The 25,104-nt window shown below is 43.6% G+C and overlaps 1 protein-coding gene across 1 annotated transcript in view; it reads right to left on the bottom strand.

Annotated features, from left to right (window-relative positions):
* LOC140496192 (adhesion G-protein coupled receptor G1-like) overlaps positions 1–25,104 on the bottom strand; it is a 53,513-nt gene that overhangs the window by 10,626 nt on the left and 17,783 nt on the right. Inside the window, exons 5-11 of the mRNA XM_072595695.1 lie at positions 18,824–18,974; positions 16,983–17,111; positions 6,525–6,632; positions 6,383–6,428; positions 6,191–6,297; positions 3,390–3,658; positions 1,439–1,538 (exon numbers count right to left, since the gene is read on the bottom strand). Coding sequence (XP_072451796.1) covers positions 3,548–3,658; positions 6,191–6,297; positions 6,383–6,428; positions 6,525–6,632; positions 16,983–17,111; positions 18,824–18,922 — 600 coding nt within the window. The 5' untranslated portion in view covers positions 18,923–18,974 and the 3' untranslated portion in view covers positions 1,439–1,538; positions 3,390–3,547. The remainder of the gene's footprint in view (positions 1–1,438; positions 1,539–3,389; positions 3,659–6,190; positions 6,298–6,382; positions 6,429–6,524; positions 6,633–16,982; positions 17,112–18,823; positions 18,975–25,104) is intronic.

Raw genomic sequence — 25,104 nt, forward strand, 5'->3', positions numbered from 1 at the left:
TCCTTTTAAACACCAGTATAAATGGAACACATGCTTACAGGTTGAAGTTAGAAGGAGAGATAGAGTTTCCACACAGCTCACTGTTGAACTCCCAACCAGTTCTGGACTGAATTAAACTGCTCAGCTCAGCTAGAGAGCTGACCACTCCCCTTTCATTATACAGGTCACTTCTAAAACATGACCACTTTTGGCCTGAAGTCTCATCTGTTTACATACAAACAACAAGCCTCTCAAAATCCTTTCCATCTCTGTACCAGACCAGTCTGATCAGAGCCCAGCCTGGTGTACTACCCCTCGGAATAATATCAAGGACAGAGTGTCCTTGAGCCAAGGAACAGCTTTTAGGAAAAAAACAGCTTTGTGACGCTCTGTGCATGTACCCTGCCAAGACCCCTCAGGAACTTATATATATCAACCAAGTCATTTCTTACTGTTCGAAACGCCAGTTGATTTTTTAAAAACGTGCATCATTGGCTGGGCCAGCAGTTATTGCCCATCCCTAGCTGCCAAAAGGGCTGTTAGAGTCAACTGCCTTGTTCTGGATCTGGAGTCGCACGAAGGACAGACCAGGTAAAGTTGGCAGTTTCTTTCTCTGAAGGGCCTTAGTGAAGCAGATGGAGTTTTCCCACCAATTGACAATGGTTTCATGGTCATTATTCCAGAATTTTTTTTATTGAATTCCAATTCTTCCATCTGCCAGGGCAGGAATCAAACCCTGGTCCCCACAACATTACCTGGGTCTCTGGATTCACACCTAACACCACAAGGCCATTACCTCCCCTATCCAACCTTTCCTCACAAAGCAATCCTCTCATTCCACATATTAGTCCCAGTAAATCCTCTCTGAACTGCCTCCAATATATTGACATTGTTTTTGAAATAAGCTGACCAATACGGGAATTTTGGAAATTTAAGATAAAATGGATTTATCATTTCGTTAGCCACTTCTTTTCAGACCCTGGGATGGAGTCCATCAGGACCCAAACACCTGTCAGCCTCCAGGTCCATCAATTTATTCAGGACCACTTCTCCAGTGACTGTGATTTTCTTCAATTTCTCCCTTCGTTCATCATTAACTTCTCTATGGTAATGTCTCTGACAATCAGAGTTTACCTGCTCACCAGTGACAACTCTTCTCTCTTAAAGTATAAATGTTGTTGCCCCATCAAATTGGTATTCTTGCAAATTGTCCTGATGATTATAAGACAGAAAGCTTTGACAAGATGCATCTTTCTTCCGCAATACAAAAAGATAAACTGTTTCCAGAGGTAAAAGGGTCAATACCTGGGAAGCGATGGGGAAAGAGTAGGAGAGTAAGGATGACTGGACAATTTTACCAAAGGAGCTGGCACAAACTTGATCGGCCAAATGGTCTCTTTCTCGATTGCATTATTTTATTTACCAGTAACTTCTTAAAAGTTAAATTATTAAAACTTACATGTTAGAAGGGGCATGATCGCCATTGAGAAGAATTGAGTACTGGCCATAATTATCTGTGCGTACTCCAATGATGATTAAAAGCACACCAGCTGGGAGGCCTGGGAATACAAATGAGTACAGTTACAGAGATTACTGACATTATTCTGTGATTGTTAATAGAAAACATTTATTAATAATTCCGACTACAGTGAGAATTACACTCCAAACCAATTTAATATTATCAATCAGGCTCGCAGTGAGAGTTAGCTTCACGTGATAGAAGCTATATCTATTCGCACACAGGACCCTATCCTTTGGAGGAAGAAGATATTTGCCCATACATTGTATATTCTTCATTGAGGAAAGGGTTATGGAATCAGTCAATCCGTGCTGCTTTATCCATGACAATGCCTTGACGGCACAATTTGGAGGGACCAGTGTTGGACTGAGGTGGACAAATTTAAAAATCACACGACACCAGGTTATAGTCCGACAGCTTTACTTGGAGCCACTAGGTTTTGAAGCACTGTTTCTTCATCAGGTGGTTGATGACCTGATGGAGAAGCAGCAGTCCGAAAGCTAGCGCCTCCAAATAAACCCGTTGGACTATAACCTGGTGTTGTGTGATGTTTATCCTTGACTACACAAAGTATGCTTGCCTGGCTGAGTTTAAGCATCTAACTAAGACTAACAGCTTTGAGTTACTGCTGCATCTATATCCCAAACACGGTCCGATCAGTACCCTCGTCTTACACTATATGGGTTGATGGTCCCTTTTCAACATTATTTCCTTGCACCCCAGTCTTGATGACTCAAGAGGAAAATGATTCAAGTTGTGTTTATTTTAAGCAATATTTTAGAAGTAACCTTGCATAGCAAGAGTTCAAACTGCTCTTGGAGACCTGTTTCCTTGTTTCAATTTGTTTTATTTGGCTTGAAATGAAAACTCTTGGTTATATTTGTCAAATCCACAGAGAATATAAACTGAGACAGTGTATGACAAGCTGCTGAATTCACTCAGAGCCCCTGCTGTGTCGCTGGTATATAAGAATTTCACTCCCCCGAGATTCCAGTATACAGGAGTGTCAGATACACAAAGAGGTCACTGACGTTAAGACTCAGACTTCAGATGTTGGCAGGCTGCTATGGGGTGTTGCACTGGGAATGTTGAATACAGTCAGCAGGGTTTCTACCCAGCATGGAGCTGTCCCCTGACTCTGACTGTTTTTCTGCTGAGTAATGTGAGTACAGTCAGAAATGAACTGCCTGCTCTGTTATGGGGAGTGGTGACAGATTGGAAAGTGAAAGTTGCTGTCAGAATCCTTCACTTCCTGCTACAGCAACACGAAGGTGGCAGCGTTTGGAAGAAAACTTGTTCTTTGGTTTAAAATACCGGCCTGTGTGTATGGTCATGCTTGGCACATATTAACATGTGTCTCTCAGTGATGACTCTGGGGGACCTCACCCTTGAACCTTTCAGCACTGAATTTAGATTCCTAAGACCCAGCTTTCAATCAGAGACACAGTTCATTGCTGGAGGAATCTCTCTAATTAATCAAGAGAAACCCACTATCCATGAATTCCACTCTCACAAGAGGGGATGGTGTCTTTGATTGGTGCTGTCTCAGGATTACATTTCAAGGATGTTTCATGCTGTATTCATTCCCAGCTGGAAGTAAACCTGGACTATCAAACATCACTCCCATTCTGTTTTCTGTCTGGGTTTGAATCTGTTCATTTACCAATTACAATTCCGACTTTCACCAAGTTTGATCCTTAATACACTTGGCCTGAAATTTGACAGAGGTTTTCTCCTGTTTTCTGACAGAGACAGCCAGAACCCTTAAAGAATAGCTGTTTTATAATTCAGCCCCTTTTCTTGTAACAATGAAATAAAAGTTGTTACTACATGAGTGAGAATCAGACCATGCACTTACAAATAACTCAGTGACAGAATACTTCACACTCACCCCAACCGAGAAGGCAGAGTTTCAGCATGTAAAACCGAATGTAAATGTTGAAGACTTTGATCAGCATAAGGTACAGGTGAAATGCTTCAATTCCCATCCATGTAAAACTGCAAAGCAGTGAGTAATGCAGCAGGGCAGCAATGGCTTTACACAGCTCATCAGTGCTCTTGGAACTGAACACTGTGCTGGTTAAGAAGCTCACATTGAGAAGAAACAAGGCAACAGAGAGATTCACGTGGATCTGGATGGAAGCTTCCTTTTGTCTTTTTCTGAATGAAGGGAAAAGAAACAGCAGAAGGTTACCTCAGAGTGCAATGGGATCTTTATCAGGTGGGCCAATGGGTTGAGGAATGGCAGATGGAGTTTAATTTAGATAAATGTGAGGTGTTGCATTTTGGAAAGGCAAATCAAGGCAGGACTTCCCCTTAATAGTAAGGTCCTGGGGAGTGTTGCTGAACAAAGAGACCTTGGAGTGCAGGTTCATAGCTCCTTGAATGTGGAGTTGGAGGTAGTCAGGATAGTGAAGAAGGTGTTTGGTATGCTTTCCTCTGTTGGTCAGAGCATTGAGTATAGAAGTTTGAAGGTCACGTTGGTTTGGTCATTTTTGGTACATGACATTGAAGGTCACGTTGGTTTGGTACATGACATTGGTTTGGTCATTTTTGGAATATTTTGTGCAATTCTGGTCTCCCATTTATTGGAAGGATGTTGTGAAACTTGAAAGGGTTCAGAAAAAAATGACAAGGATTTGCCAGGGTTGGAGGGTTTGAGCTGTAGATAGAGGTTGAACAGGATGGGGCTGTTTTCCATGGACCATTGGAGGCTGAGGGGTGACCTTGTAGAGGGGCATGAATAGGAAAAATAGACAAGGTCTTTTCCCTGGGGTGGGGAAGTTCAGAACGAGAAGGCATACCTTTAGGGTAAGAGGGGAAAGGTTTAAAAGGAACCTAAGGAATAATGTTTTCATGCAGAGGGTGATGCGTGTATGGAATGAGCTGCCAGAGGAAGTGGTGGAGGCTGATACAATTACAACATTTAAAAGGCTTCTGGATGGGTATATGATTAGGAAGGGTTTGGAGGGATATGGGCCAGATGCTGGTAAATGGGACTCGGTCAGATTGGGATGTCTGGTCAGCACGGATGAGTTGGACTGAAGGTCTCTAACCGTGCTATATATCTCAATGACTCCATTTAGGAATAAAACAGCAAGTTGATAAACATTGACTTTGAAGATTTCCTGCATCTGGAGATGCCTGAGGCAGGTGAAGCATGTGCCTATGGTTGTTTCTATAACTCCCATCTCCTGGAGCAGGTGGATAACCTGAAGGCACAGCTCGAGGGGCACCTCTCTGCAGCAAGAACCCCTAATCAGGAAACTCTCCCTCTCTGACCACCTGCTAAAGGTGTGCTGGAAGGAATTGTAGCTCGATAATCAATCTGGCCTCAGTCTGGATGCACCCTCTATGGTCCTCAAGTCCTGGAGTGGGACTTGAACCCAGAGCTGCTAACTCAGAGGTAGTGACACTGCTCACTGCAGATACAAACTTTGACCATGACATACTGAGGTACAATCTGAAAGTAAAGTGAATCATTACTCAGCTACAATACTCTTAGAATTAATGTCAAACACTAAAACAGAAGTAAGCTTTGTTTCATGAACTTGCTGTTGTGAATTACTCATAAGCTCTATCTTCAAGGAGACATTTGTATATATTGTGATTGTACAGTGAGATCATTGAGAATGGCTTCTTCTCCATGAAATTTCATCTTTGATGATTAATGTTCCTACCTGAGAATAAAGTGGATGATTAAAGTAATTGCTGTGAAAATGCCAGAAACACCACAACCAATCTGGGTGATGTATGTTAGCGATCTCAATGTCTTCTCATCCAAGTGTTGGTTCCCATCGATTTGCTTTATAACAGAAAACGAGACCATTGACATGAGGATTGGGTAATGTTTTCTTCAACTGAGTGACACACCCTACTTTCACTGCACTTTCCCTCACCTCTGGGTTGGGGTCCCCCTGTGATATCTACTCATCTCCTGTTGAGAAGCCACACAAACACCTGATCTAAGGCCAGGTCAGTCTGAAAGCAGCCACAAAGATGTGCACTCTGAACAATTCTCTTTTCTACTCTGAGCTACTGGGCCTCCACACAATCCCCAGAACGACAAGCTCCACATCAGATACTCAGCACCTGGAGAGTAATGAAACTCCCAGCCCTAATGTTGACAATCCTAATGGGATAGACAGTGAAGATGGTGTTGGGGCGGTGGGAGATGACAAATGGGTTAGATACTGAGAAACAATTCACTTCCCAAGAGCCATAAACCTTTAGAAAAAAATCACCAACACACACTGGGAGTGAGAGATTTACTGCAACCAATCCTTCGGGAGCTGGATGAGTTTTGGTGAGTGGGAGACATCTTGATCTGCCCAAGGTGAGTGGATTAACAGTGATTGTGACATCAGTTGTCATTGTCTCATGGACCTATCAGGGTCAATGTGACACTTCCCAAAGCTCCTCCCTCAAATTTGGATTCTCCCTCAGATTTAATTTCTCTTGCCTCCCTGTAAAGATGGGATAACTCTGAAAGAAAGGAATGGGGGAAATGGGTTTGAAGCTGAGTAGCTTGCTGCCTGTTGGGATGGGATTGTCTTAATAAAACAATTGGCTTTTCTAATCTGTTTTTGCATCTTTATGTATTTTGTATTTTTATTGCTGCTAAAATTTGTTGATCGCAGCCAAAGTGGAATAGGCCAAAAGATACAAAATATTGCATTACATTGACCCTACCAGCAAGACAGCAAAGAAAGTCAGGTGATTGCATCGACAGATGACTTCATTGACTGTGTTTTGTGTTGTGCAGCCGGAATCGTTCCAGTGACCCTCAGCTGGGTTCCCTGCAATAGAAAGGGGCAGCACTGAGAACTCAATCCTTGGGTCAAGGATAACTGAAATCTTTGATAACATGACCGTTTTCCTTACCATTTTGTTGTAACTCCCAAAAGACACATTTTGGAATGGCCTTTACCTAATATGAAGAAAATGATCAATAAATCTTTGCCACCCTTAACATGAATATTTCCTGTTAATCAATTGAATAATGAAAAGTGAAAAATGTCCTTACCGGTGATGATTTGTTAAATACAATTATCACAGGGTCTGTCAGATTATCAAGCGCTCTATTCCCCACTTGAATTCCAACCACACGATTTAGAACAGTTTGATTTTTAACCTGCAAAGATATACATATAGGTTACAGTAGAATTTCTGATTAAAATCAAATGAAGGAAAGGAATGAACAGCAGCCTAATTTCTGGGTGAAGACAGACTCCACTCACTATAGTCAAACGTACAAAGTGTGTTGACGTGGAGTGTTTGGATCGAGGTCTTACCCTTGTGTTTTCAGTCATCCCACCTTGTGTGATGGACTGGGATCAATGGTTCTCATCTCCACCCAGCTCTCACTGCTAGCTCGAAGGGTCATACCCTGTCTGAGTTGAGGGACAAACCGTAATGGAAGGAGAAATGATGAACATTGAGGTGTATTCATTGACAAAGAAAACAGCCAGGGCAGAAAGATTCCAAAGGATTCAAATAACCAGAATATTCTGGACCAAGTGCATGCCACACCATATTCCATGAACTGTGGGTGTTGGTATATCAGTAATGGGTAAAATAGCATGGGCTCTTCCAAACCTTGGTCAGGAAAGGGAAACTCTGAATTCAAACCTGTCATTAGGTTGGAGACTGTTTGCAGGGTCTCACAGATTAACTCCAAGCTTAAAGGATGGGGTCAGTCAGCACACACTACACTCCACCTTAAAGCTCCACTGTGCAGGCAGCAAGGGGAAAATAACACCACCCGAACTAAAACTCAAACAGAAAAGTCCTGGAGTGTTTGGAAAAGGCCCAAACCATGAGGTGGGAAATGATATTGGCAGCTGCAGTTCCAAGCCTGCACTCGGGCAGCTCAGGATATTGTTGAATTTAATGCCAACTCCGATCCTTCCCTTAAAAGGTTTGACCGGAAGAGAAAGTCAGAAAGCTGTCTGCTGGAATGGAAGAAAAATGCTCAATGCTGGTGACACCGGTCCCCCCAATGACGAGGGGCTCATATACCAGCCAGACTTGACTTGATCTACTGGTCCCAGGGTGAGGTCCTGATGTATACAATGCCAGTGACACCCTCCATTGGTGGGATAGACCTAAATGAACAGGGAGCCTGAGGTGTCAGCTTCATGGTGAAGAAAACGTACTGTCATTAAACATTCAATCCATTCAATCGGCCATTCTGAACATATCATGTCCATGTGTAACCCTGTCTAAGACCAGCAGCATATAACTCTCAGCAGTGTTCATGCTTCACTCCACAGGGATCAGTGCTAGAACAGCAGCTACTCACAATGTTTATGAAAGATTTCGATCAGGAAGTCAGTGTCATATCTCCATGTTTGCAGATGAGATGAAGCTGGGTGGGAGGGTGAGCTCTGTGGAGGATGCAGTGATGCTTCAATATGATTTGGACATGCTGAGTGAGTGGGCTAATGCACGGCAGATGAAGTATAATGTGATTAGTTTACAAAAATAGGAAGGCAGATTATGATCTGAATAATGATCGATTTCCAAAGGGGAGGCGTAACAAGATCGGTGTGTCCTCATAATGCAATTGCTGAAAGTGAGCATGCAGGGGCAGGAAGCAGTGAGGAAGGTCAATGGCATGTTGTCCTTCATAGTGAGAGGGTTCGAGTACAGGAGCGGGAGTGTCCTGCTGTAATTATACACGGCCTTGGTGAGACCACACTTGGAGTATTGTGTCCAGTTTTGGTTTCCTTATCTGAGAAAGGATGTTCTGGATATTGAGGGAGTTCAATGAAGGTTCAGTGACCTCATTCCTGAGACTGCAGAACTGACATTTGAAGAATGTCTGAACCAATCCAGTCTTTGTTCACTGGAGATTAGAAGAATTGGGCAGAATCTCATAGAAACCTATCCAATTCTAACAGGAGTAGACAGGGTAACTGCAAGAAAGATGTTCCCGGTGACTGGGGAGTCCTGAACCAGGGATCATAGATTGTGAATATGGGGTCAGTCATTTAGCACTGAGATGGGGAATCGTTCTGCACTCAGTGAGTGGTGAGCCTGTGGAACTCTTTACCACAGACAGTGGTTGAAGCTATTTCATTGAATGTTTTCAAACTGAAGTTAGATATAGTTCTTAGTGCTAAAGGAATCAAAGGGTACAGGGAGAAAGCAGGAACAAGGGACTGAGTTAGATGGTTGATAAAGATCGAAGGACTGAATCGTCTCGTTCTGCTCCTATTTTCTGTGCTTCCATCCTGCCCCAGCATAAAAACACAGTGAGCAGGAAATAGAGGCATTTTTGGTGGCAATCTGAAGTGTTGCAAATTCAGTTAAATTGGATGTTATGATCATTGCAATGGGTGACTTATACAATTAAATTGGTGAAGGAATATCGGGACATGTGTCAATCAATATGACCTCGAATCCAGAAGACCATTCGACCATAATAGATAGGAGCAGACAGGCCGTTCAGCCCATCAAATCTGCCCTGCCATTTAACCATGGCTGATGAGTTTCTCAACTCCATTCTCTTGCTTTCTCCCCATAATGCAATGGAGTGGCTGAAGGACCTGAACTTAAGGGAATTTATATTTGCCAGGATTTGGTGTTGGAGAGACTGTTAGGTCTGAAGGTTAATAAGTCCCTGGGGCCTGATGGTCTACATCCCAGGGTACTGAAGGAGGTGGCTCGGGAAATCGTGGATGCGATGGTGAATATTTTCGAGAGTTCGATAGATTCGGGATCAGTTCCTGCGGATTGGAGGGTGGCTAATGTTATACCACTTTTTAAGAAAGGTGGGAGAGAGAAAGCAGGAAATTATAGACCAGTTAGTCTGACCTCAGTGGTGGGAAAGATGCTGGAGTCTATTATAAAGGATGAAATCACAGCACATCTGGATAGTAGTAACAGGATAGGTCAGAGTCAGCATGGATTTATGAAGGGGAAATCATGCTTGACTAATCTTCTTGAATTTTATGAGGCTGTGACTCTGAAGATGGATGAGGGAGATCCAGTAGATATAGTGTACCTGGACTTTCAGAAAGCTTTTGATAAAGTCCCACATAGGAGGTTAGTGAGCAAAATTAGGGCGCATGGTATTGGGGGCAAAGTACTAGATTGGATTGAAAATTGGTTGGCTGACAGGAAACAAAGGGTAGTGATAAACGGCTCCATTTTGGAATGGCAGGCAGTGACCAGTGGGGTACCGCAGGGATCCGTGCTGGGACCACAGCTTTTTACAATATATGTTAATGATATAGAAGATGGTATCAGCAATAACATTAGCAAATTTGCTGATGATACAAAGCTGGGTGGCAGGGTGAAATGTGATGAGGATGTTAGGAGATTACAGGGTGACCTGGACAAGTTAGGTGAGTGGGCAGATGTGTGGGATGTTGGAGCTGGAAAGAAACCACAAAATGAGAGTTAGGCACGAGACATTGTTCACAGATAGAAAGGGATAACAACAAACAATGGAAGACAAAGCTGGTCAAATATTGTTTGAAAGTGATGCAGTAGCAAGACAATCATGCAAATTGAGGAATATAAATCCAGAGGAAAATGCTGGACAAAACATTGGCATCAGAGATTATAGAACGCTTTCAAATTGATGAGTACAGGAAAAAACTTCAAGTATAGATGAAATAAGAATATACCATTCAAAAGCCCCGAGAGAAATAGAATTAAAAGGGATAACAGGAGGTTGGAATTAAATATAGACCAAAGAACACGTTCTAAGTTGGTTGAAGTGTTCATTGTTCATGAACCAAGCAGCCTCAAGGACTGGAGTACAATCATTTTAGAATGATAATTTTTAAGTCATCTTATTAAAGACATTTCAAAAATCATAATAAAAAGGTATAATACCCCATTTGAAGCAGCCATTGGAGAAACACAGTCATGTTTTAGCCCTGGAATAGGAAGAAGGCATGGAATATTTAACCTCAGGACAATCTCTGATATATACAAGCACTGCATCGTTTTTATCACCAAAAATTAATTGGTGTGTTGCTGAAATGTATCATTAAGAGTAAGGAAAAGTGATTTATACATACTCTGAACTTTAGACTAGAAGAGAGACAATCAGATATATTTCACATTGAAGAGAGGAGCTTAACAATGCAGGATACTGGAGCCAAAACGTTTCAATCAGTTCACAGAACATATATGTAGAAAATTAGGTGTGCTTCCAGGAGTAGAAACTGGAGGTGAGTACATTCGAGATGTGGGAGGTAAGGTTTTCACACAAAGGGTGGTGAGTGTTTGGAACACTCTGCCTGAGGAGGTGGTGGAAGCAGACACAATAGCAACATCGAAGATGAACCTGTCCCAATACGTGAATAGGAAGGGAATAGAGGGATACTGTTTCTGTAAGTGAAGGCAGTTTTAGTATGGAAGGGCAAAATGTGTCAGCACAGGCTTGGAGGGCTGAAAGGTCTGTTCCTGTGCTGGATTGTTTTTTGTTCTTTCATTCTTTTTGTTCTTTATACATAACGAACTTGGAGTATGCTGACAACACTACTTACAGAATCAGAAGAAGGGAAATATTATAGAACAGGTGAAAAATAGAAGTTTAGAATATGGATTAACCCGGGCTCAAGTCCCACCTGCTCCCGAGGTATGTAATAACATCCCTGAACAGGTTGATTTGAAAATATCTAAGATCGAGAAAACGTCGAGAATATGGATTAAGTACGAACAACAAAAAGTCAAAAACAAGAATAGAATATATTTAATGAAACCAGGGCAATGTCACACTGGAATAAGTGGAAAACTATGTCCATTTCTGCCAAATGACAACCATAGATTACAAATATGATGCTGAAGGTTGAAGGAGGATAGAGATAGGCAGGAGTAATTTTGTGAAGATAAAGTATGACAGAACAATATAAAAGTTCAAACGTAAAGCAAGGAAAAAACTTCAGAAGATGTTCCATTCCATTCACGTTCCCCTTTCTCTCAGAAACCTGGACAATACATTAGGATCTATGGAAGAAAACAGAGGCCTTTGGAATGTATCTAATAAAACATATGCTCAGATTGTCATACAGAAACCACATTGAAAATGGAGAGGGGGTTGACATTTCAAGAGCAAAAAGAACTCTAAAATGTGACACCCAGAAAAGAAACTGTCAGTATTTCAGTGACTGGATCGGAACTGAAAAGCCAGGAAGGTCTCTTCTGAAGGACAAAGTGGGGGCTGCAGAAAGAGGCATCATCGGTGGTAGACTCAATGAAAGATGTCAGAGAGGGGTTGTAGGTTAGATATAGTGGATATGGGAGGATGGTACAAGTCAGAAGGGTGTTGCATAGCGTGACAGCAGATCTCCTTGCGGGATACAAGCAGTACCATGAGTCCTCTCAAGTTTTGAAAATGTACCAAGGTTGTGCACACACACTTCCAACAGGAGCACAGGAGATACCATATTCATTGAAGAGTTTGTGTGCATGTACCTAATGATCACCAGCATCATCGACAGGAGATAGATCATGATGTCAGTCAGTGAGTAGCAGCGATTTGACACCAGTGCTGCCACTTTGGAGTTCCATCATCCAGCCGACCCCATGGTTCACCCTGAACACAACATTAAGATCATCACTTGTGCTACTTCAAGTCTTCTGAGTTAATTGTAGGATTGCTGTATTCTTTCTGGCTGATGCTACAATTTTGTGCATTTGAGCATCTTTCCATTCTTGTTAATAGATACAAGGAGTGGTTCAGGGAGTGGTACAGGGACTAATACAGGGAGTGGTACAGGGAGTAATACAGGGAGTGGTTCAGGGAGTGGTACAGGGAGTGGTAAAGGGAGTGATACAGGGTCTGATACAGGGAGTAATACAGGGAGTAATACAGGGAGTGGTACAGGGAGTGGTACAGGGAGTGATACAGGGAGTGGTACAGGGAGTGATACAGGGAGTGACACAGGGAGTTGTTCAGGGAGTGGTACAAAGAGTGGTACAGGGAGTTGTACAGGGAGTTGTACAGGGAGTATTCTGGATAGTGCTGAGTTTTTTTGGTGGATTTTGCTGTATTAATAAGTTGTCATCAGACACAGTGGGGCCTGTGAAGCTTCATCATGACGGGGAAAATGAACAGAGGCGTAACCATGAGAAAAGGGACACGGCTTTCAAACAGATACCATGTCAGCTAAGGATGGTTTGGAAGCAATTTCTCCCTGAATTTTAGCGATGAAAACAATTTGTGACTATTTCACTAAAAAGGATTGTGACTGTAATTTACCAACGATTGCAGCTCAACCTCAGAGCTAAGCAGGGACAGCATTAATAATAGCCATCAATTGGACTGTGGCTCTGACTTTCCTGAGGCTGCAACAGCTTGCAGTTTTCAGTATACTCTGCAAGAGAGAGACTCTCCGTTCAAAGAGAATGAAATTCATCCCGATCCCTCTTGAAGGTGGAACAAATTGAAGGATTTCTTTGGGTTGCAGTCTTTACACAGTGCGGGTTTGTCAATGAGCTGACACACAGTGCCTTGTGTATGATTACAGTTTACGTTTTACCATTTCCCTGAGCTGAAAGTAATTCCACTCCCTCAATGTGGGTCTGCTGTGTGACCACAGGTAACGTATCTTTCAGATACATGTCCATTATCCTGGCAGCAATTCTGACATATTCATTCTGTGGCAGTCCTCTGTGCCATCTGTGCCCATTATCCTGGCAATGCAAAGATTGGTTAATGATCAGCAGGATGACCTCCTCATGATATGGCCCATGACTCCAGATGGGAACCTTGCACATGTGCACATGACATTTGACATGCTCCCATTCTTTAGAACAGACCATTGATGTCCTGAAGCAATGTCCTGAACTGTTCTGGAAGAGCCCTGTAATCTCCAGCTAATCAGGTGTCAGGATTTGCCCTGGTCAGCAGTATGTTTGTTATAATGAGAATACCTGAATGCAAGATCACACAATAGACTCCTGTAACAAGCTCAGACAGAGACTCTGATAGACCAGACTACAGAAGAAGGCCGCTGGGTTTATAGTGATCCAACGTCATCATGAGGCTTTCGATGTCCCCTCTGAGTTGAGAAGTTGAGGAACAGGCGTAAGAATGGGAAGGGAGAAGTGGAAGAACAAGACGGATATCTGGAATGAGGCAGCCCCTTTCTGTTCAGGCTGGATGTGAACAAATCATTCACAAGCAATACCAAGAATTTCAAAATAAAAACCGAAAGAACTGCAGATGCTGTAAATCAGAAACAAAAACAGAGAAAGTTCAGCAGGTCTGGCAGCATCTGTGAAGGGAAATCAGACTTAACGTTTCGGGTCCGGTTTCCAGAAACATTAACTCTGATTTCTCTCTGCAGATGTTACCAGACCTGCTGAGCTTTTCCAGCAACTTCTGTTTTTGTACCTAGAATTTTAACTCCACTTCCAAGACAGAGATTCCTTATTGGTTCTCTGTCACTGACCGTCACATTGTTTACTTTCCCCACAAAACAAGAGTAAAAGCCAACACAATGGCTGATGCTGCCTCCTCCAGAGCAGCTGAAACACACAGGGGCCTCTCCCCCCACTTCCTGCCTCCTCATCTGTGACCCACCCTGTCCTGCAAGAATGAAGCAAGTGTGTCCGTGAGTAACATGCAATGCTGATGCAGCTGTTCTGATTGAATAGCTGGCAGTGTGTCAAAGTTGTGAGTATTATAATAGTGTGAAGTGTGTGTGGATGAGGGATAACGTGTGTGTGTTAAGGCTGTGTCTTTACTGATGGTTATTGTGTGTTAGTGGGTGGTGGGTCCCTGATGATTTGAGATGTGACTGAGGGATTCTGTCACCCTGAGTACACAGTGCACCTCTCCTATTCATGACATCTCTTCTTTTCAATACCTCTTCCAATAAGATTTGCAGTGCATATCTGAAAGTTTGATCAATGCTGTCCCCGAGGATCAGCACGGTTGGCTGTTCCACAACCCTGATGTTTGAATGGTCTCAGCACCATCTGCAGCCAAAGAGCATCTCCCCATCTCGAAGTGGACACTGGCTTTAGACTATGTTTGACACACATGATACTGGAACCTTTACTGATCTGTTTAGCCAATGATCAGCCACGGGGCAGTGGTTGTATGTAGCAACAATGGAAATGAGGTAGCACAAAACTGATATCCGGTCTCCACCTCAATCAACAGGCATGGATTAATTGGACATCACAATTCCTGGACCTGTGTCCATCAGTAAACCCATACTGTCTCTGCAGTTATGATACAAACGGGTTCCAAGATCCTCACACCAGGCCTCACTCCACGCTCTCTGACAATGACCATCATTGATGATCACACTAAAGTGGGAGACTCGATAAGTAAGAACTCCCTGTACTTTGGAGCACTCTCATCTTCAAGAACATGAAGGGGCTGTTACATACCTGAGAGGATACCCTGGGTCATTGGGGGGCTGTTACATACCTGAGAGGATACCCTGGGTCATTCTTGGGGGGATGTTACATACCTGAGAGGATACACTGGGTCATTCTTGGGGGGCTGTTACATACCTGAGAGGAGACCCTGGGTCATTCTTGGGGGGATGTTACGTACCTGAGAGGATACCCTGGGTCAATCTTGGGGGGCTGTTACATACCTGAGAGGATACCCTGGGTCATTGGGGGGCTGTTACATACCTGAGAGGATACCCTGGGTCATTGGGGGGATGTTACGTACCTGAGAGGATACCCTGGGTCAATCTTGGGGGGCTGTTACATACCTGAGAGGATACCCTGGGTCATTCTTGGGGGGCTGTTACATACCTGAGAGGATACCCTGGGTCATTGGGGGGATGTTACATACCTGAGAGGATACCCTGGGTCATTCTTGGGGGGATGTTACGTACCTGAGAGGATACCCTGGATCATTCTTGGGGGGATGTTACATTCCTGAGAGGATACTCTGGGTCATTGGGGGGATGTTACATACCTGAGAGGATACCCTGGGTCATTCTTGGGGGGATGTTACATACCTGAGAGGATACCCTGGGTCATTCTTGGGGGGATGTTATGTACCTGAGAGGATACCCTGGGTTATTCTTGGGGGGATGTTACATACCTGAGAGGATACCCTGGGTCATTCTTATGGGGATGTTACATACCTGAGAGGATACCCTGGGTCATTCTTGGGGGGATGTTATGTACCTGAGAGGATACCCTGGGTCATTCTTGGGGGGATGTTACATACCTGAGGGGATACCCTGGGTCATTCTTGGGGGGATGTTATGTACCTGAGAGGATACCCTGGGTTATTCTTGGGGGGATGTTACATACCTGAGAGGATACCCTGGGTCATTCTTATGGGGATGTTACATACCTGAGAGGATACCCTGGGTCATTCTTGGGGGGATGTTATGTACCTGAGAGGATACCCTGGGTCATTCTTGGGGGGATGTTACATACCTGAGGGGATACCCTGGGTCATTCTTGGGGGGATGTTATGTACCTGAGAGGATACCCTGGGTCATTCTTGGGGGGATGTTACATACCTGAGAGGATACCCTGGGTCATTCTTGGGGGGGATGTTACATACCTGAGAGGATACCCTGGGTCATTCTTGGAGGGATGTTACATACCTGAGAGGATACCCTGGGTCATTGGGGGGCTGTTACATACCTGAGAGGATACCCTGGGTCATTCTTGGGGGGATGTTACATACCTGAGAGGATACCCTGGGTCATTGGGGGGCTGTTACATACCTGAGAGGATACACTGGGTCATTCTTGGGGGGATGTTATGTACCTGAGAGGATACCCTGGGTCATTCTTGGGGGGATGTTACGTACCTGTGAGGATACCCTGGGTCATTCTTGGGGGGATGTTACGTACCTGAGAGGATACCATGGGTCATTCTTGGAGGATCACACCACTGTGCAGCACCTTGGCAGATTGCTATTTAAATGCAATCTGTTATTGTTGCATTGATTGAATGGAAACCTAAAGCTTGAATCTGTCCCTTGCTGTTGTCCATCAGAAAGGTAACATTTCGGTGCTTTCTTTAGAGATGTTATTACAAACCTCTGGAACAGATGGAACTTGAAACCAGGTTTTGTGGCTTAGAGGTAGGGACACTACCACTGCACTGCAGTGTTTACTGTCACACTAACACACTGGTCACTTGTTGTTGTGTAGTGATGTACAACAATGTGACTGATGTTAGCCTGAAGCACAAATATTTGACGATTAGGTTTTTAACCAAAGATGGTCATTTTTATTCCATTCCCTCCCCCACCCTGGTGTACTCTGCTCATGTTACTCGGTATGGCCTTGGAAATTCTCACATTCGGGACGGTGTACGAACTGAACACACAAAGAAATATCTGCTCAAAGCATCAATTTACCTCAGCAAGAGTTCAATAACTGTTTAAATAATGCTCAACAAAAACGAAAACTATCACCTCCGATAAAATGCTCAATAAGCAACAGGGAGAAAGGTCTATTATTTTAGTATCTTTTGATAAAATCCAACAGCTCATTACACACTTGGGAAAATGATTAATTACCTGGAACAGTCTTGCATCCCTGAATAATAGTACTTTACTCCGTATCATTCTCGTTGTAATGTTGATGTTGTCCAGGAGAGTTGGTGACAGACTGATCCTAATCGCTGGGTCAAAGGCAGAGATATTCTCCTGTGTTTTATATTCAATAGAAATAATACATTTGGTTAACTGACAAGAATCTGCAATGCCATTTCCCTCTTCCCTTCAGGAGTAACGCGCTGAAGAAGTTTCAAACTTTTGGCCTTTTGTCCCACTTTAGGACTTCAGCACAAGAATTAAGGCTGACACACCAGTGCAGTACTGAGGAGGCGGTGGTGGGGGGGGGGGGGGGGGGGGCTGCATTGTTGGAGGGGATGACTTTCAGATGGGATATTAAATGGAGGTCCCTTCTCCCTGCCTGGTTGGATGTGAAAGGCCCTATGGCACCATTTTGAAGAGGAGCTCAGGAATTATCTTTCAATCAACATCAGAAAAGCAGGTAATCTTGTCATTGTTATATTGTTGTTTGGAGGAGATTGCTGTGTGTGAGTTCACTGCCCTGTTTCCGACAACCGTGTCCACACTTCAGAAAGTACGTCACTGGCTCTAAAGTGGTTTGAGAAATGCCAAATAAATCCAATTTTTTTCTTTCTATTAAAAATCCTGTTGACCTTTGGTGGAAGTTCTAACACTCGCTGTGGGAGTTCTTTAGCAGCACTCAGAGCATCTTCCACCTCACAATATGGTACCAGAGGCCTGGGGCCTGCATGACCATCAGGGAAATGACAGTGGGACCAGAAAATAGAGGTGACTCACAAGATCAGAAATATAATTATGGTCACCCTCAAAATGTTCAAACTCATTACCAAAACTCTGCTCGTCTCAAAACAGAATTGGAATTTTAAATGTTTTAAGAGAGAACTTCTGAGGTAATTTTAATCTCACTTGTCCCGTTTGAAATGGAGTTAAATCAACCGACAGTTTTATGCTGCACTCAAATTTCCACCGGACTAATTTCAGTTCCCTCTCAATCTTCCGGTCAGTAACGGGGTCATTGGATCAGCACCAGGATGGAGCCCTTACTCATTCCCTTCGTTAAGAATATGGGAGGAGAAGAGTGTGAGCATGTACACAGGATTATGTGCTTGTTTGTTATGCACTTGTTTGCATGTTATGTAGAATCCCTACAGTGTGCAAGCAGGCCATTTGGCTCATCGAGTTCATACTGACCCTCCGAACAGCATCCCACCCAGATCCATCCCACTGTGTTATCCCTGAAACCCTGCATTCCATATGGTCAATGGATCATCCCTGGATCACATCCCCACTTTAGCATGGCCAATTACCTTACCCACACAGTTTTGAACTGTGGGAGGACCCTGGAGCACCCGGAGGAAACTCACGCAGACACGGCAAGAAGGTGCAAACTCCACACAGACAGACGGTCACCCAAGGCTGGAATCAACCCTGGGTCACTGGCACCGTGAGGCAGCAGTGCTAACCACTGTTCCACCCAGTTGTGTCGTGTGTTTGTGTGTATTTATGTCTGTGTATGTGCATGTGTGTTATTTTATGTATTTGTGTCCGTGTGTGGGTGCATGGTGTTTGTGTGTGTGTGTGTGTGTGTGTGTGTGTGTGTGTGTGTGTGTGTGTGTGTGTGTGTGTGTGTGTGTGTTGTGTGTTGCATGGTCTTGGTGGAGGTGGAACAGAAAGTAAGTGAATGTCACACGTTCAAACTCGGAGCAATAACAGAGAAAGAGAGACTGCACTATGAAGAGAAAGTGGGGACACATGACTTCCAGCCACTCGTCCTATCAGCAGGACTCTAACTGGGACACGAGAGGATTTCCACATACACTCACCGTATCTGCATTAGGGAACTGGAGAGCTGGGAAATTTTCAGCTTCTGTATCTTGAATGTAGAATATTACATTCTCTGTTTCAATAACTTGTCTGTCCATTTCACAGTCTCCAATCAGTAATTTGTTTTCCAAACCTGAGATGATCGAAGCTCTGCATAAGATTAATAAAGGAAGAATGTTACTGTCCGCCAGTTAAGGAGGGCTGGAGTTCAGCAGCAGTGGGTTCGGGATAACTTGCTGCATCAGGACAAATAGTTTTACATAGTACATTGGCCTGAGGCCCACACTGCACTCTAGCTGCCCATCTGGGTGAAGGAGGTGAAGGAGAGAGGCCTGAAGCCCTTGGGGAGGCTGTACAGCCGGCTCATGAGGATCTTTATCTTCAGTGTAAATACAGCACGTCCTCATGGTGCAACCAGACCAGTTTGTTCATTTGGTACGGGTCAAAATGTGAGGCTGCATTCCTGATTACAATATTTCACACATTTTCTTCCTGATGGCATCCTGGGATCTGCCCAGTGCCTTGAGCAGCTTGCTCTAGGCCAAAGAATGTCCTGGTTCTGCACAATGCCATCCAGACAATGCTCTTTGATTACGTTCTCTGCATAACATGCAGCACTCACATGAAATAAGACAGAATGATGCCAATCAATTGGCCTGGAGATATCTGGTGGGGTCAGACCAGTTGGTGCAGAGGCACTGGGGGACTTTATCAGACCCATGAGCTTTATTCAGTCATTAGCCACAACAAAAACCTGAGTAATTGATAGAAGATATCATTCTGAGGCCCAGAGGAGGGAAAGGATAGCTCCCAGGAAGCTCAGTTATTCAACAAGACAGTAGATGTTTGCAAATGGCAATGGGGGAGTGCTGAGGGAAGGGAGGATCAGAAGCTTCAGGAAATGCAGGATGGCACTGAACAAAGTAGGAAGACACTGCACACTTGCTGCACTTGGAAGGATTACAGATCGTGGTGTTTATCACCAATGTGATTCAGGGAAGTGACTAAATTACCTTCATGTGTACATGTATAGATCTGGGAGTCAGTTAGCTCAGTTGGCTGGATGGTTGGTTTGTTTTGCAGAGTAATGTCATGACCATGGGTTCAATCCCCTTACTGACCCTCCTTCTCAAACACCCCATCCCCTCGGTGACCTTCAGGTTTAAACACCTCCAGTAATCTCTCTCCATGAGAGAGTAGTTCAGTGATCTTCTAAGATTATGACAACTTTACATCTTCTATAAATCTACAACTATGATTTTTAAAATGTTTCAGGATTTAAGTGTTTTACATGATTGAGATACGACATCTGTCTATCTGAGTAATTCCATAAAAGTATACGATTACAGCCGGTTTATTCATGATTAATTATAAAACAGAGAGGCAGAGAAAGATATCGAGGGCATTCCCGATGTGTAGAAGCAGAAGACTTTGTAACTAAGAAAGATGGATGGTAGGGAGGGTTATAGTCACAGAATAAGGGGTCAGCCAGTTAGGACCAAGGCAAGGAGGAAGGTCGTGTTGGGAAATGTCTTCATTTCTTTTTAAAGACAAAAGCCACATTGCACTGACTGAGGATCACAGTCACAGAAAGCACCATCACTTGTACATTCTACATTTTAAACCATTGAAATGGAGTGACCCTGTCTGCCAGGCTGCACCAAGAGAAATAGCCTGGAAAGAGTGTGAATGGGTGCCAATCCTTATCTCATGAACAAAGGTCAACAAACAATCCAACAGGTAAACTCAAGGGGCTGGTGATACACCATGAGGTGGAGGGAGTGACAAGCAATCGAGGAGGGCTCTAGGAGCAGTTGGCTCACTTCCCACAACTGAGAAGGGGATCGCGGAGGTCCCTGTGCTCAACAGGAGAATGAGCTTCTAACAGAGGTCGGTCATGAGAAGTGACCAAGGAGGACTCTGGGAGAAGACAGCTCCCTTACTCCAACTGAGAAGGGGATTGTGGAGGACCCAGTATCGAAGAACAGTCTCAAAGAACAGTCGTACCAAAGAGTGGTCACTCCACAATGTGATGGCCAGGCAGTAGGAGTGTAGAGATGGCAGGCATGTGAGTGACTGAAAGGAATTGAGACAGCAGATCCAGGAAATTCAGGATTCCATGGAGCTGTCTAATGGGTCTGACGTTTTAGATCCCTATTTAGTGAGCAATGTGACTGAATTGGGGATAGATGACTCGAAGGAAAACCACAATACCATGGTGCATGAAGGTACTCTGGGAAAAGAGAGAAGGGCTGAGAGGCTGATTAGGGAGACGGTAGCAGTTGGTGACTCAATAGCTCGAGCAATAGACAGTCTGGTTTGCAGATGAGATTGTGAGTCCCGTATGCTCTGCTGCTTCCTGAGTGCATGGATTTGGGATGTAATGTAACGGCTGGATAAACTTCTGGTAGGGAGGGTGAAAAACCGATGGCTGTTCACATGGGAACCAATGACATAGGGAGGGATAGCATGGAGGTCTTGCAGGATCAGCTTCAGGAGGTAGGGAGTAGGTTGAAATGCAGCACCTCCAGGGCAGGAATCTCAGGAATACTCCCTGTGCCATGAGCTTCACCATTTAGGCAAAGGCAGATCAGGGAGGTAAATGTGTGGCTTGAGGGATGATGCAGGATGGAGGGGTTTAGATTTTATTACAAGTGGGATCACTTTTGGGAAATAGGAGATGGGCTTCACCAAAACAGAAATGGAAATAATCTCCTGGCTGAAAGAGTAAATAGTGTAGTGAGTGTGGGTTTAAACTTGTAAGGCAGGGATGTGGGTTAACTAATGGACCTAGTTTTGGAGGTACCAGAGAAGGGCTAAACAGACAAGATGGAGAACAAGGAAAAGGAAGTGAAGGAAGGTTTGAGTGTTGACGGTGAACAAAGAAATGGTTGCCTCCCACTGGGCAAGGAAGAAATAAGGGCAGGGTAAATTGTATGTATGTAAATGTACGGAGTATAGTGAACAAAACTGGGGACAGGAAACAGATTTGTCTCGTGGGATATGATGTAGTAGCAGTGATGGAATCGATATGGTTAGAGGTGAGAAACTGGAAGGGAGTGGTGACCTTGTTAGATATTTATTATAGACGTCCAAATAATGGGGAGGAAATAGAAAAGAACATTTGCAGGCAGATTATGGAAATCTTCAAGACAAGTCGGATTGTGATTGTTGGTGATTGCAATTACCATTAGGGTAGACTAGTCAGGAAACAAGTGTTCAGGAGAACAGTGTGGAACAGTACATTTCCAGTCGTACAGAGAGGGAGCAGGATTGGATCTGGTCCAAGGAAATGAGGGAGGCCAAGTGGAGAATGTCAGAGTAGGGGAACATTTGGGAAATAGCGATCATAGTATTAATCGTGTTTGATATTATGTTGGCAAAGCATCAAAATCAGTCAAAAAGTCTAAAAAGGCTGGCAGCACTCCAGGTAGAGAAGTTGCCTGACCCAGATGGGATGCATCCTAGATTGCTGAGAGAGAATATGTGAGTCTTTGACAGAAATTGTTTAGCTCTCTCTGAGCACAGGTTTAGTTCTGGGGAACTAGAGGATTGCAAAGTGACATCATTGTTTAAGAAAGGGCAAAGGATAACTCAGGAAACTGCAGACCTGTCAGCTTGTTATCAATAGGAGGAAATCTGATGGAAGCTATAACAGGGGAGAAGATAAAGATATATCTAGAGACAATCAACACGGTTTTGTCAAGTTTCAGCAATATCTGACAAACTTAATTGAGTTCTTTAATGAGGTGAAACAGGCAGTGGAGAGGGTAGTGCTGTGGATGCTGTACATTTGGACTTGTAGAAAGCATCTGATACAGTGCCACACGGCAGGATGGTTCGTGAATTAGAAAGGTTTAGGATTGATAGGTCCTTGTCAGCATGGGGTAGACATTGGCTACAAGGTCGGAAACAGACGGTAGGTGTAGATGAGCATTTCTAAGACTGGAGATGAGTTGAAACTGTTGTTCCCTGAGGACTGGTGTTGGGGGCCCTTATTTTTTCTGATTCATACAAATGATTTATAGTTGGGTGTTAAGGGTAAAATCTCTAACTTTGCAGATGACACTAAGCTCAGGAGAATAGTGAATTGGGAGGAGGATACTGAGGGACTTCAGAGGGACATTGACAAGGTGACCAAATAGGCAGACACCTGGCAGATGAATTTCAAAGCAGAGAAATTTGAGGTGATACATTTTGGTAGAAGAATCACGATACAGAATCCAGGCTCAAAGGTACCACCCTGAGGGGAGGTACAGGAGCAGAGGGAACTCAGGGGTCATGTGGATGATTCTCTGAAGGTGGTCAAACAGTTTGAAACAGTTATTGAGAAGGTGTAAAGGATCCTTGGGTTTATATAGGAGCTGAATGTATAAAAGCAGGGAGATGATGCCATACCTCTGTAAATCATTGGTCAGACCACATTTGAAGCATTGTATTCAGTTCCAGGCACCTTATTTAAGGAAGGATGTTAAAGCCCTGGAGCAAGTGTAAAGGAGATTTACCAGAAATTTCAGGATTGCCAGCAAGAGAGCTGGGAGTGAAATGAGGAGAAACTTCTTTCCTCAGAGAGTTGCTAAGATTTGGAACGTGCTGCCAGGGAGAGGGATGGAGTCAGATTCCATTTCAGGTTCCAAAAGAGAACTGGATATATATTTGAAAGTAATGGAATTACAGGGGTACAGAGATAGGGCTAGAGACTGGGACTGGCTGGGCAATGCTTTCAGGAGACAGTACAGACCAAATGGATCAAAGGGCCTCCTTCTGTCCAGTGATATTCTATGATTCAATAATTCAAGGATGAATTATTTGAACAATGGGATTCTGGCTGAGAGAGGAATTCCCAGCCATGATTGAATCAAGTTCTAGTTGAACTGTACTTACCAGTGTCACACTTGGGTCACTGGGCAATCGGACAGAGAATGCCATGTGACAACAAACCTCTTTATATGTTTAAGCAGCTGCCTTACTGGGCAAACATCTGCGACACTGAGGGATGAAATGCATGAGTGGGTTCTCCTTGTTTCGCTTTCTCTCTATCCAGTTTGCAAGTTTGGAACCCTGTCAGCTGATCTTGACTATCCACGTGCCACAGACCAAGGTTGTAAAAAGAACTCAACCTATTGCTGCTGTCTCCACAAAAAATGGATAAACCATCAATCGACATCTTTAAGCCACATTGATGCTGAAATTAACACAACCACCAAATTCAGTCTGGAGTAAGTCATCAGTCTTCAAGAACTATGTACCCCTTCAATTTTATTGGACTCTAAATTGGGTGATCTACCCTCCTAGTCTGTAACTTTAGCCCTAACATCAGATGCATGTACCTTTCCCACAAACAATGTTAAACTGACAGGAGGTGTTGCATCTGGTTTCCCTCTTTTTCCTATCTTAAATAATTAGTAAATTTCCAATCCAATGCACAATTCTCAAAACAAGGTAGACTTGAAATTATGATGCCCACCCTTTTAGTTTCTGCACTGACTGCTTCAATACCTATAGGAGGAAACATCAGAGGTTGGAAATTTAACTAAACCAAGTCCCATTATTTTTTCCATTCAATTTTCTGAAACTGATACTGAAACCTTGATGTATGTTCCATTTTCCCTCTTGCAATGGTCACATTGCTGTGGAAAGACATGCAAAAAACTAACTTCACAAAATGTTCTATATGTTTAAGCAGCTGCCTTACTGGGCAAACATCTGAGACACTGAGGGATGAAATGCATGAGTGGGTTCTCCTTGTTTCGCTTTCTCTCTATCCAGTTTGCAAGTTTGGAACCCTGTCAGCTGATCTTGACTATCCACGTGCCACAGACCAAGGTTGTAAAAAGAACTCAACCTATCGCTGCTGTCTCCATAAAAAATGGATAAACCATCAATCGATATCTTTAAGCCACATTGATGCTGAAATTAACACAACCACCAAATTCAGTCTGGAGATTCACAAATCTTTCATGGAATTTCATTTTCGAAATGCAAAGTACATGTTAGGAAATTTCATGGTGACATAATGATAGCCCTTGGAAAATGTCATTGTTAGAACAGTTTTCAATTCTCAATGACAAAGACAACCTATACATTAAGATCTTCTACATGGTTGGAAAATTAAATCACTTCACATCATTACAGTTTTATGGACATTATCCGTCCCTCAAGAGCATTTCAGTCTCCTCAAAAACAAACCGTGACCCCACATCGTAGATTAAGATCCTGGCTAAGGCAAAAATGAGTCTGTTTGAACTTAACACTGAGTTTAAAGGGGCCTGCTAATTTT

Source organism: Chiloscyllium punctatum, chromosome 26 (assembly GCF_047496795.1).
Source record: "Chiloscyllium punctatum isolate Juve2018m chromosome 26, sChiPun1.3, whole genome shotgun sequence".
Classification (NCBI taxonomy): domain Eukaryota; kingdom Metazoa; phylum Chordata; class Chondrichthyes; order Orectolobiformes; family Hemiscylliidae; genus Chiloscyllium; species Chiloscyllium punctatum.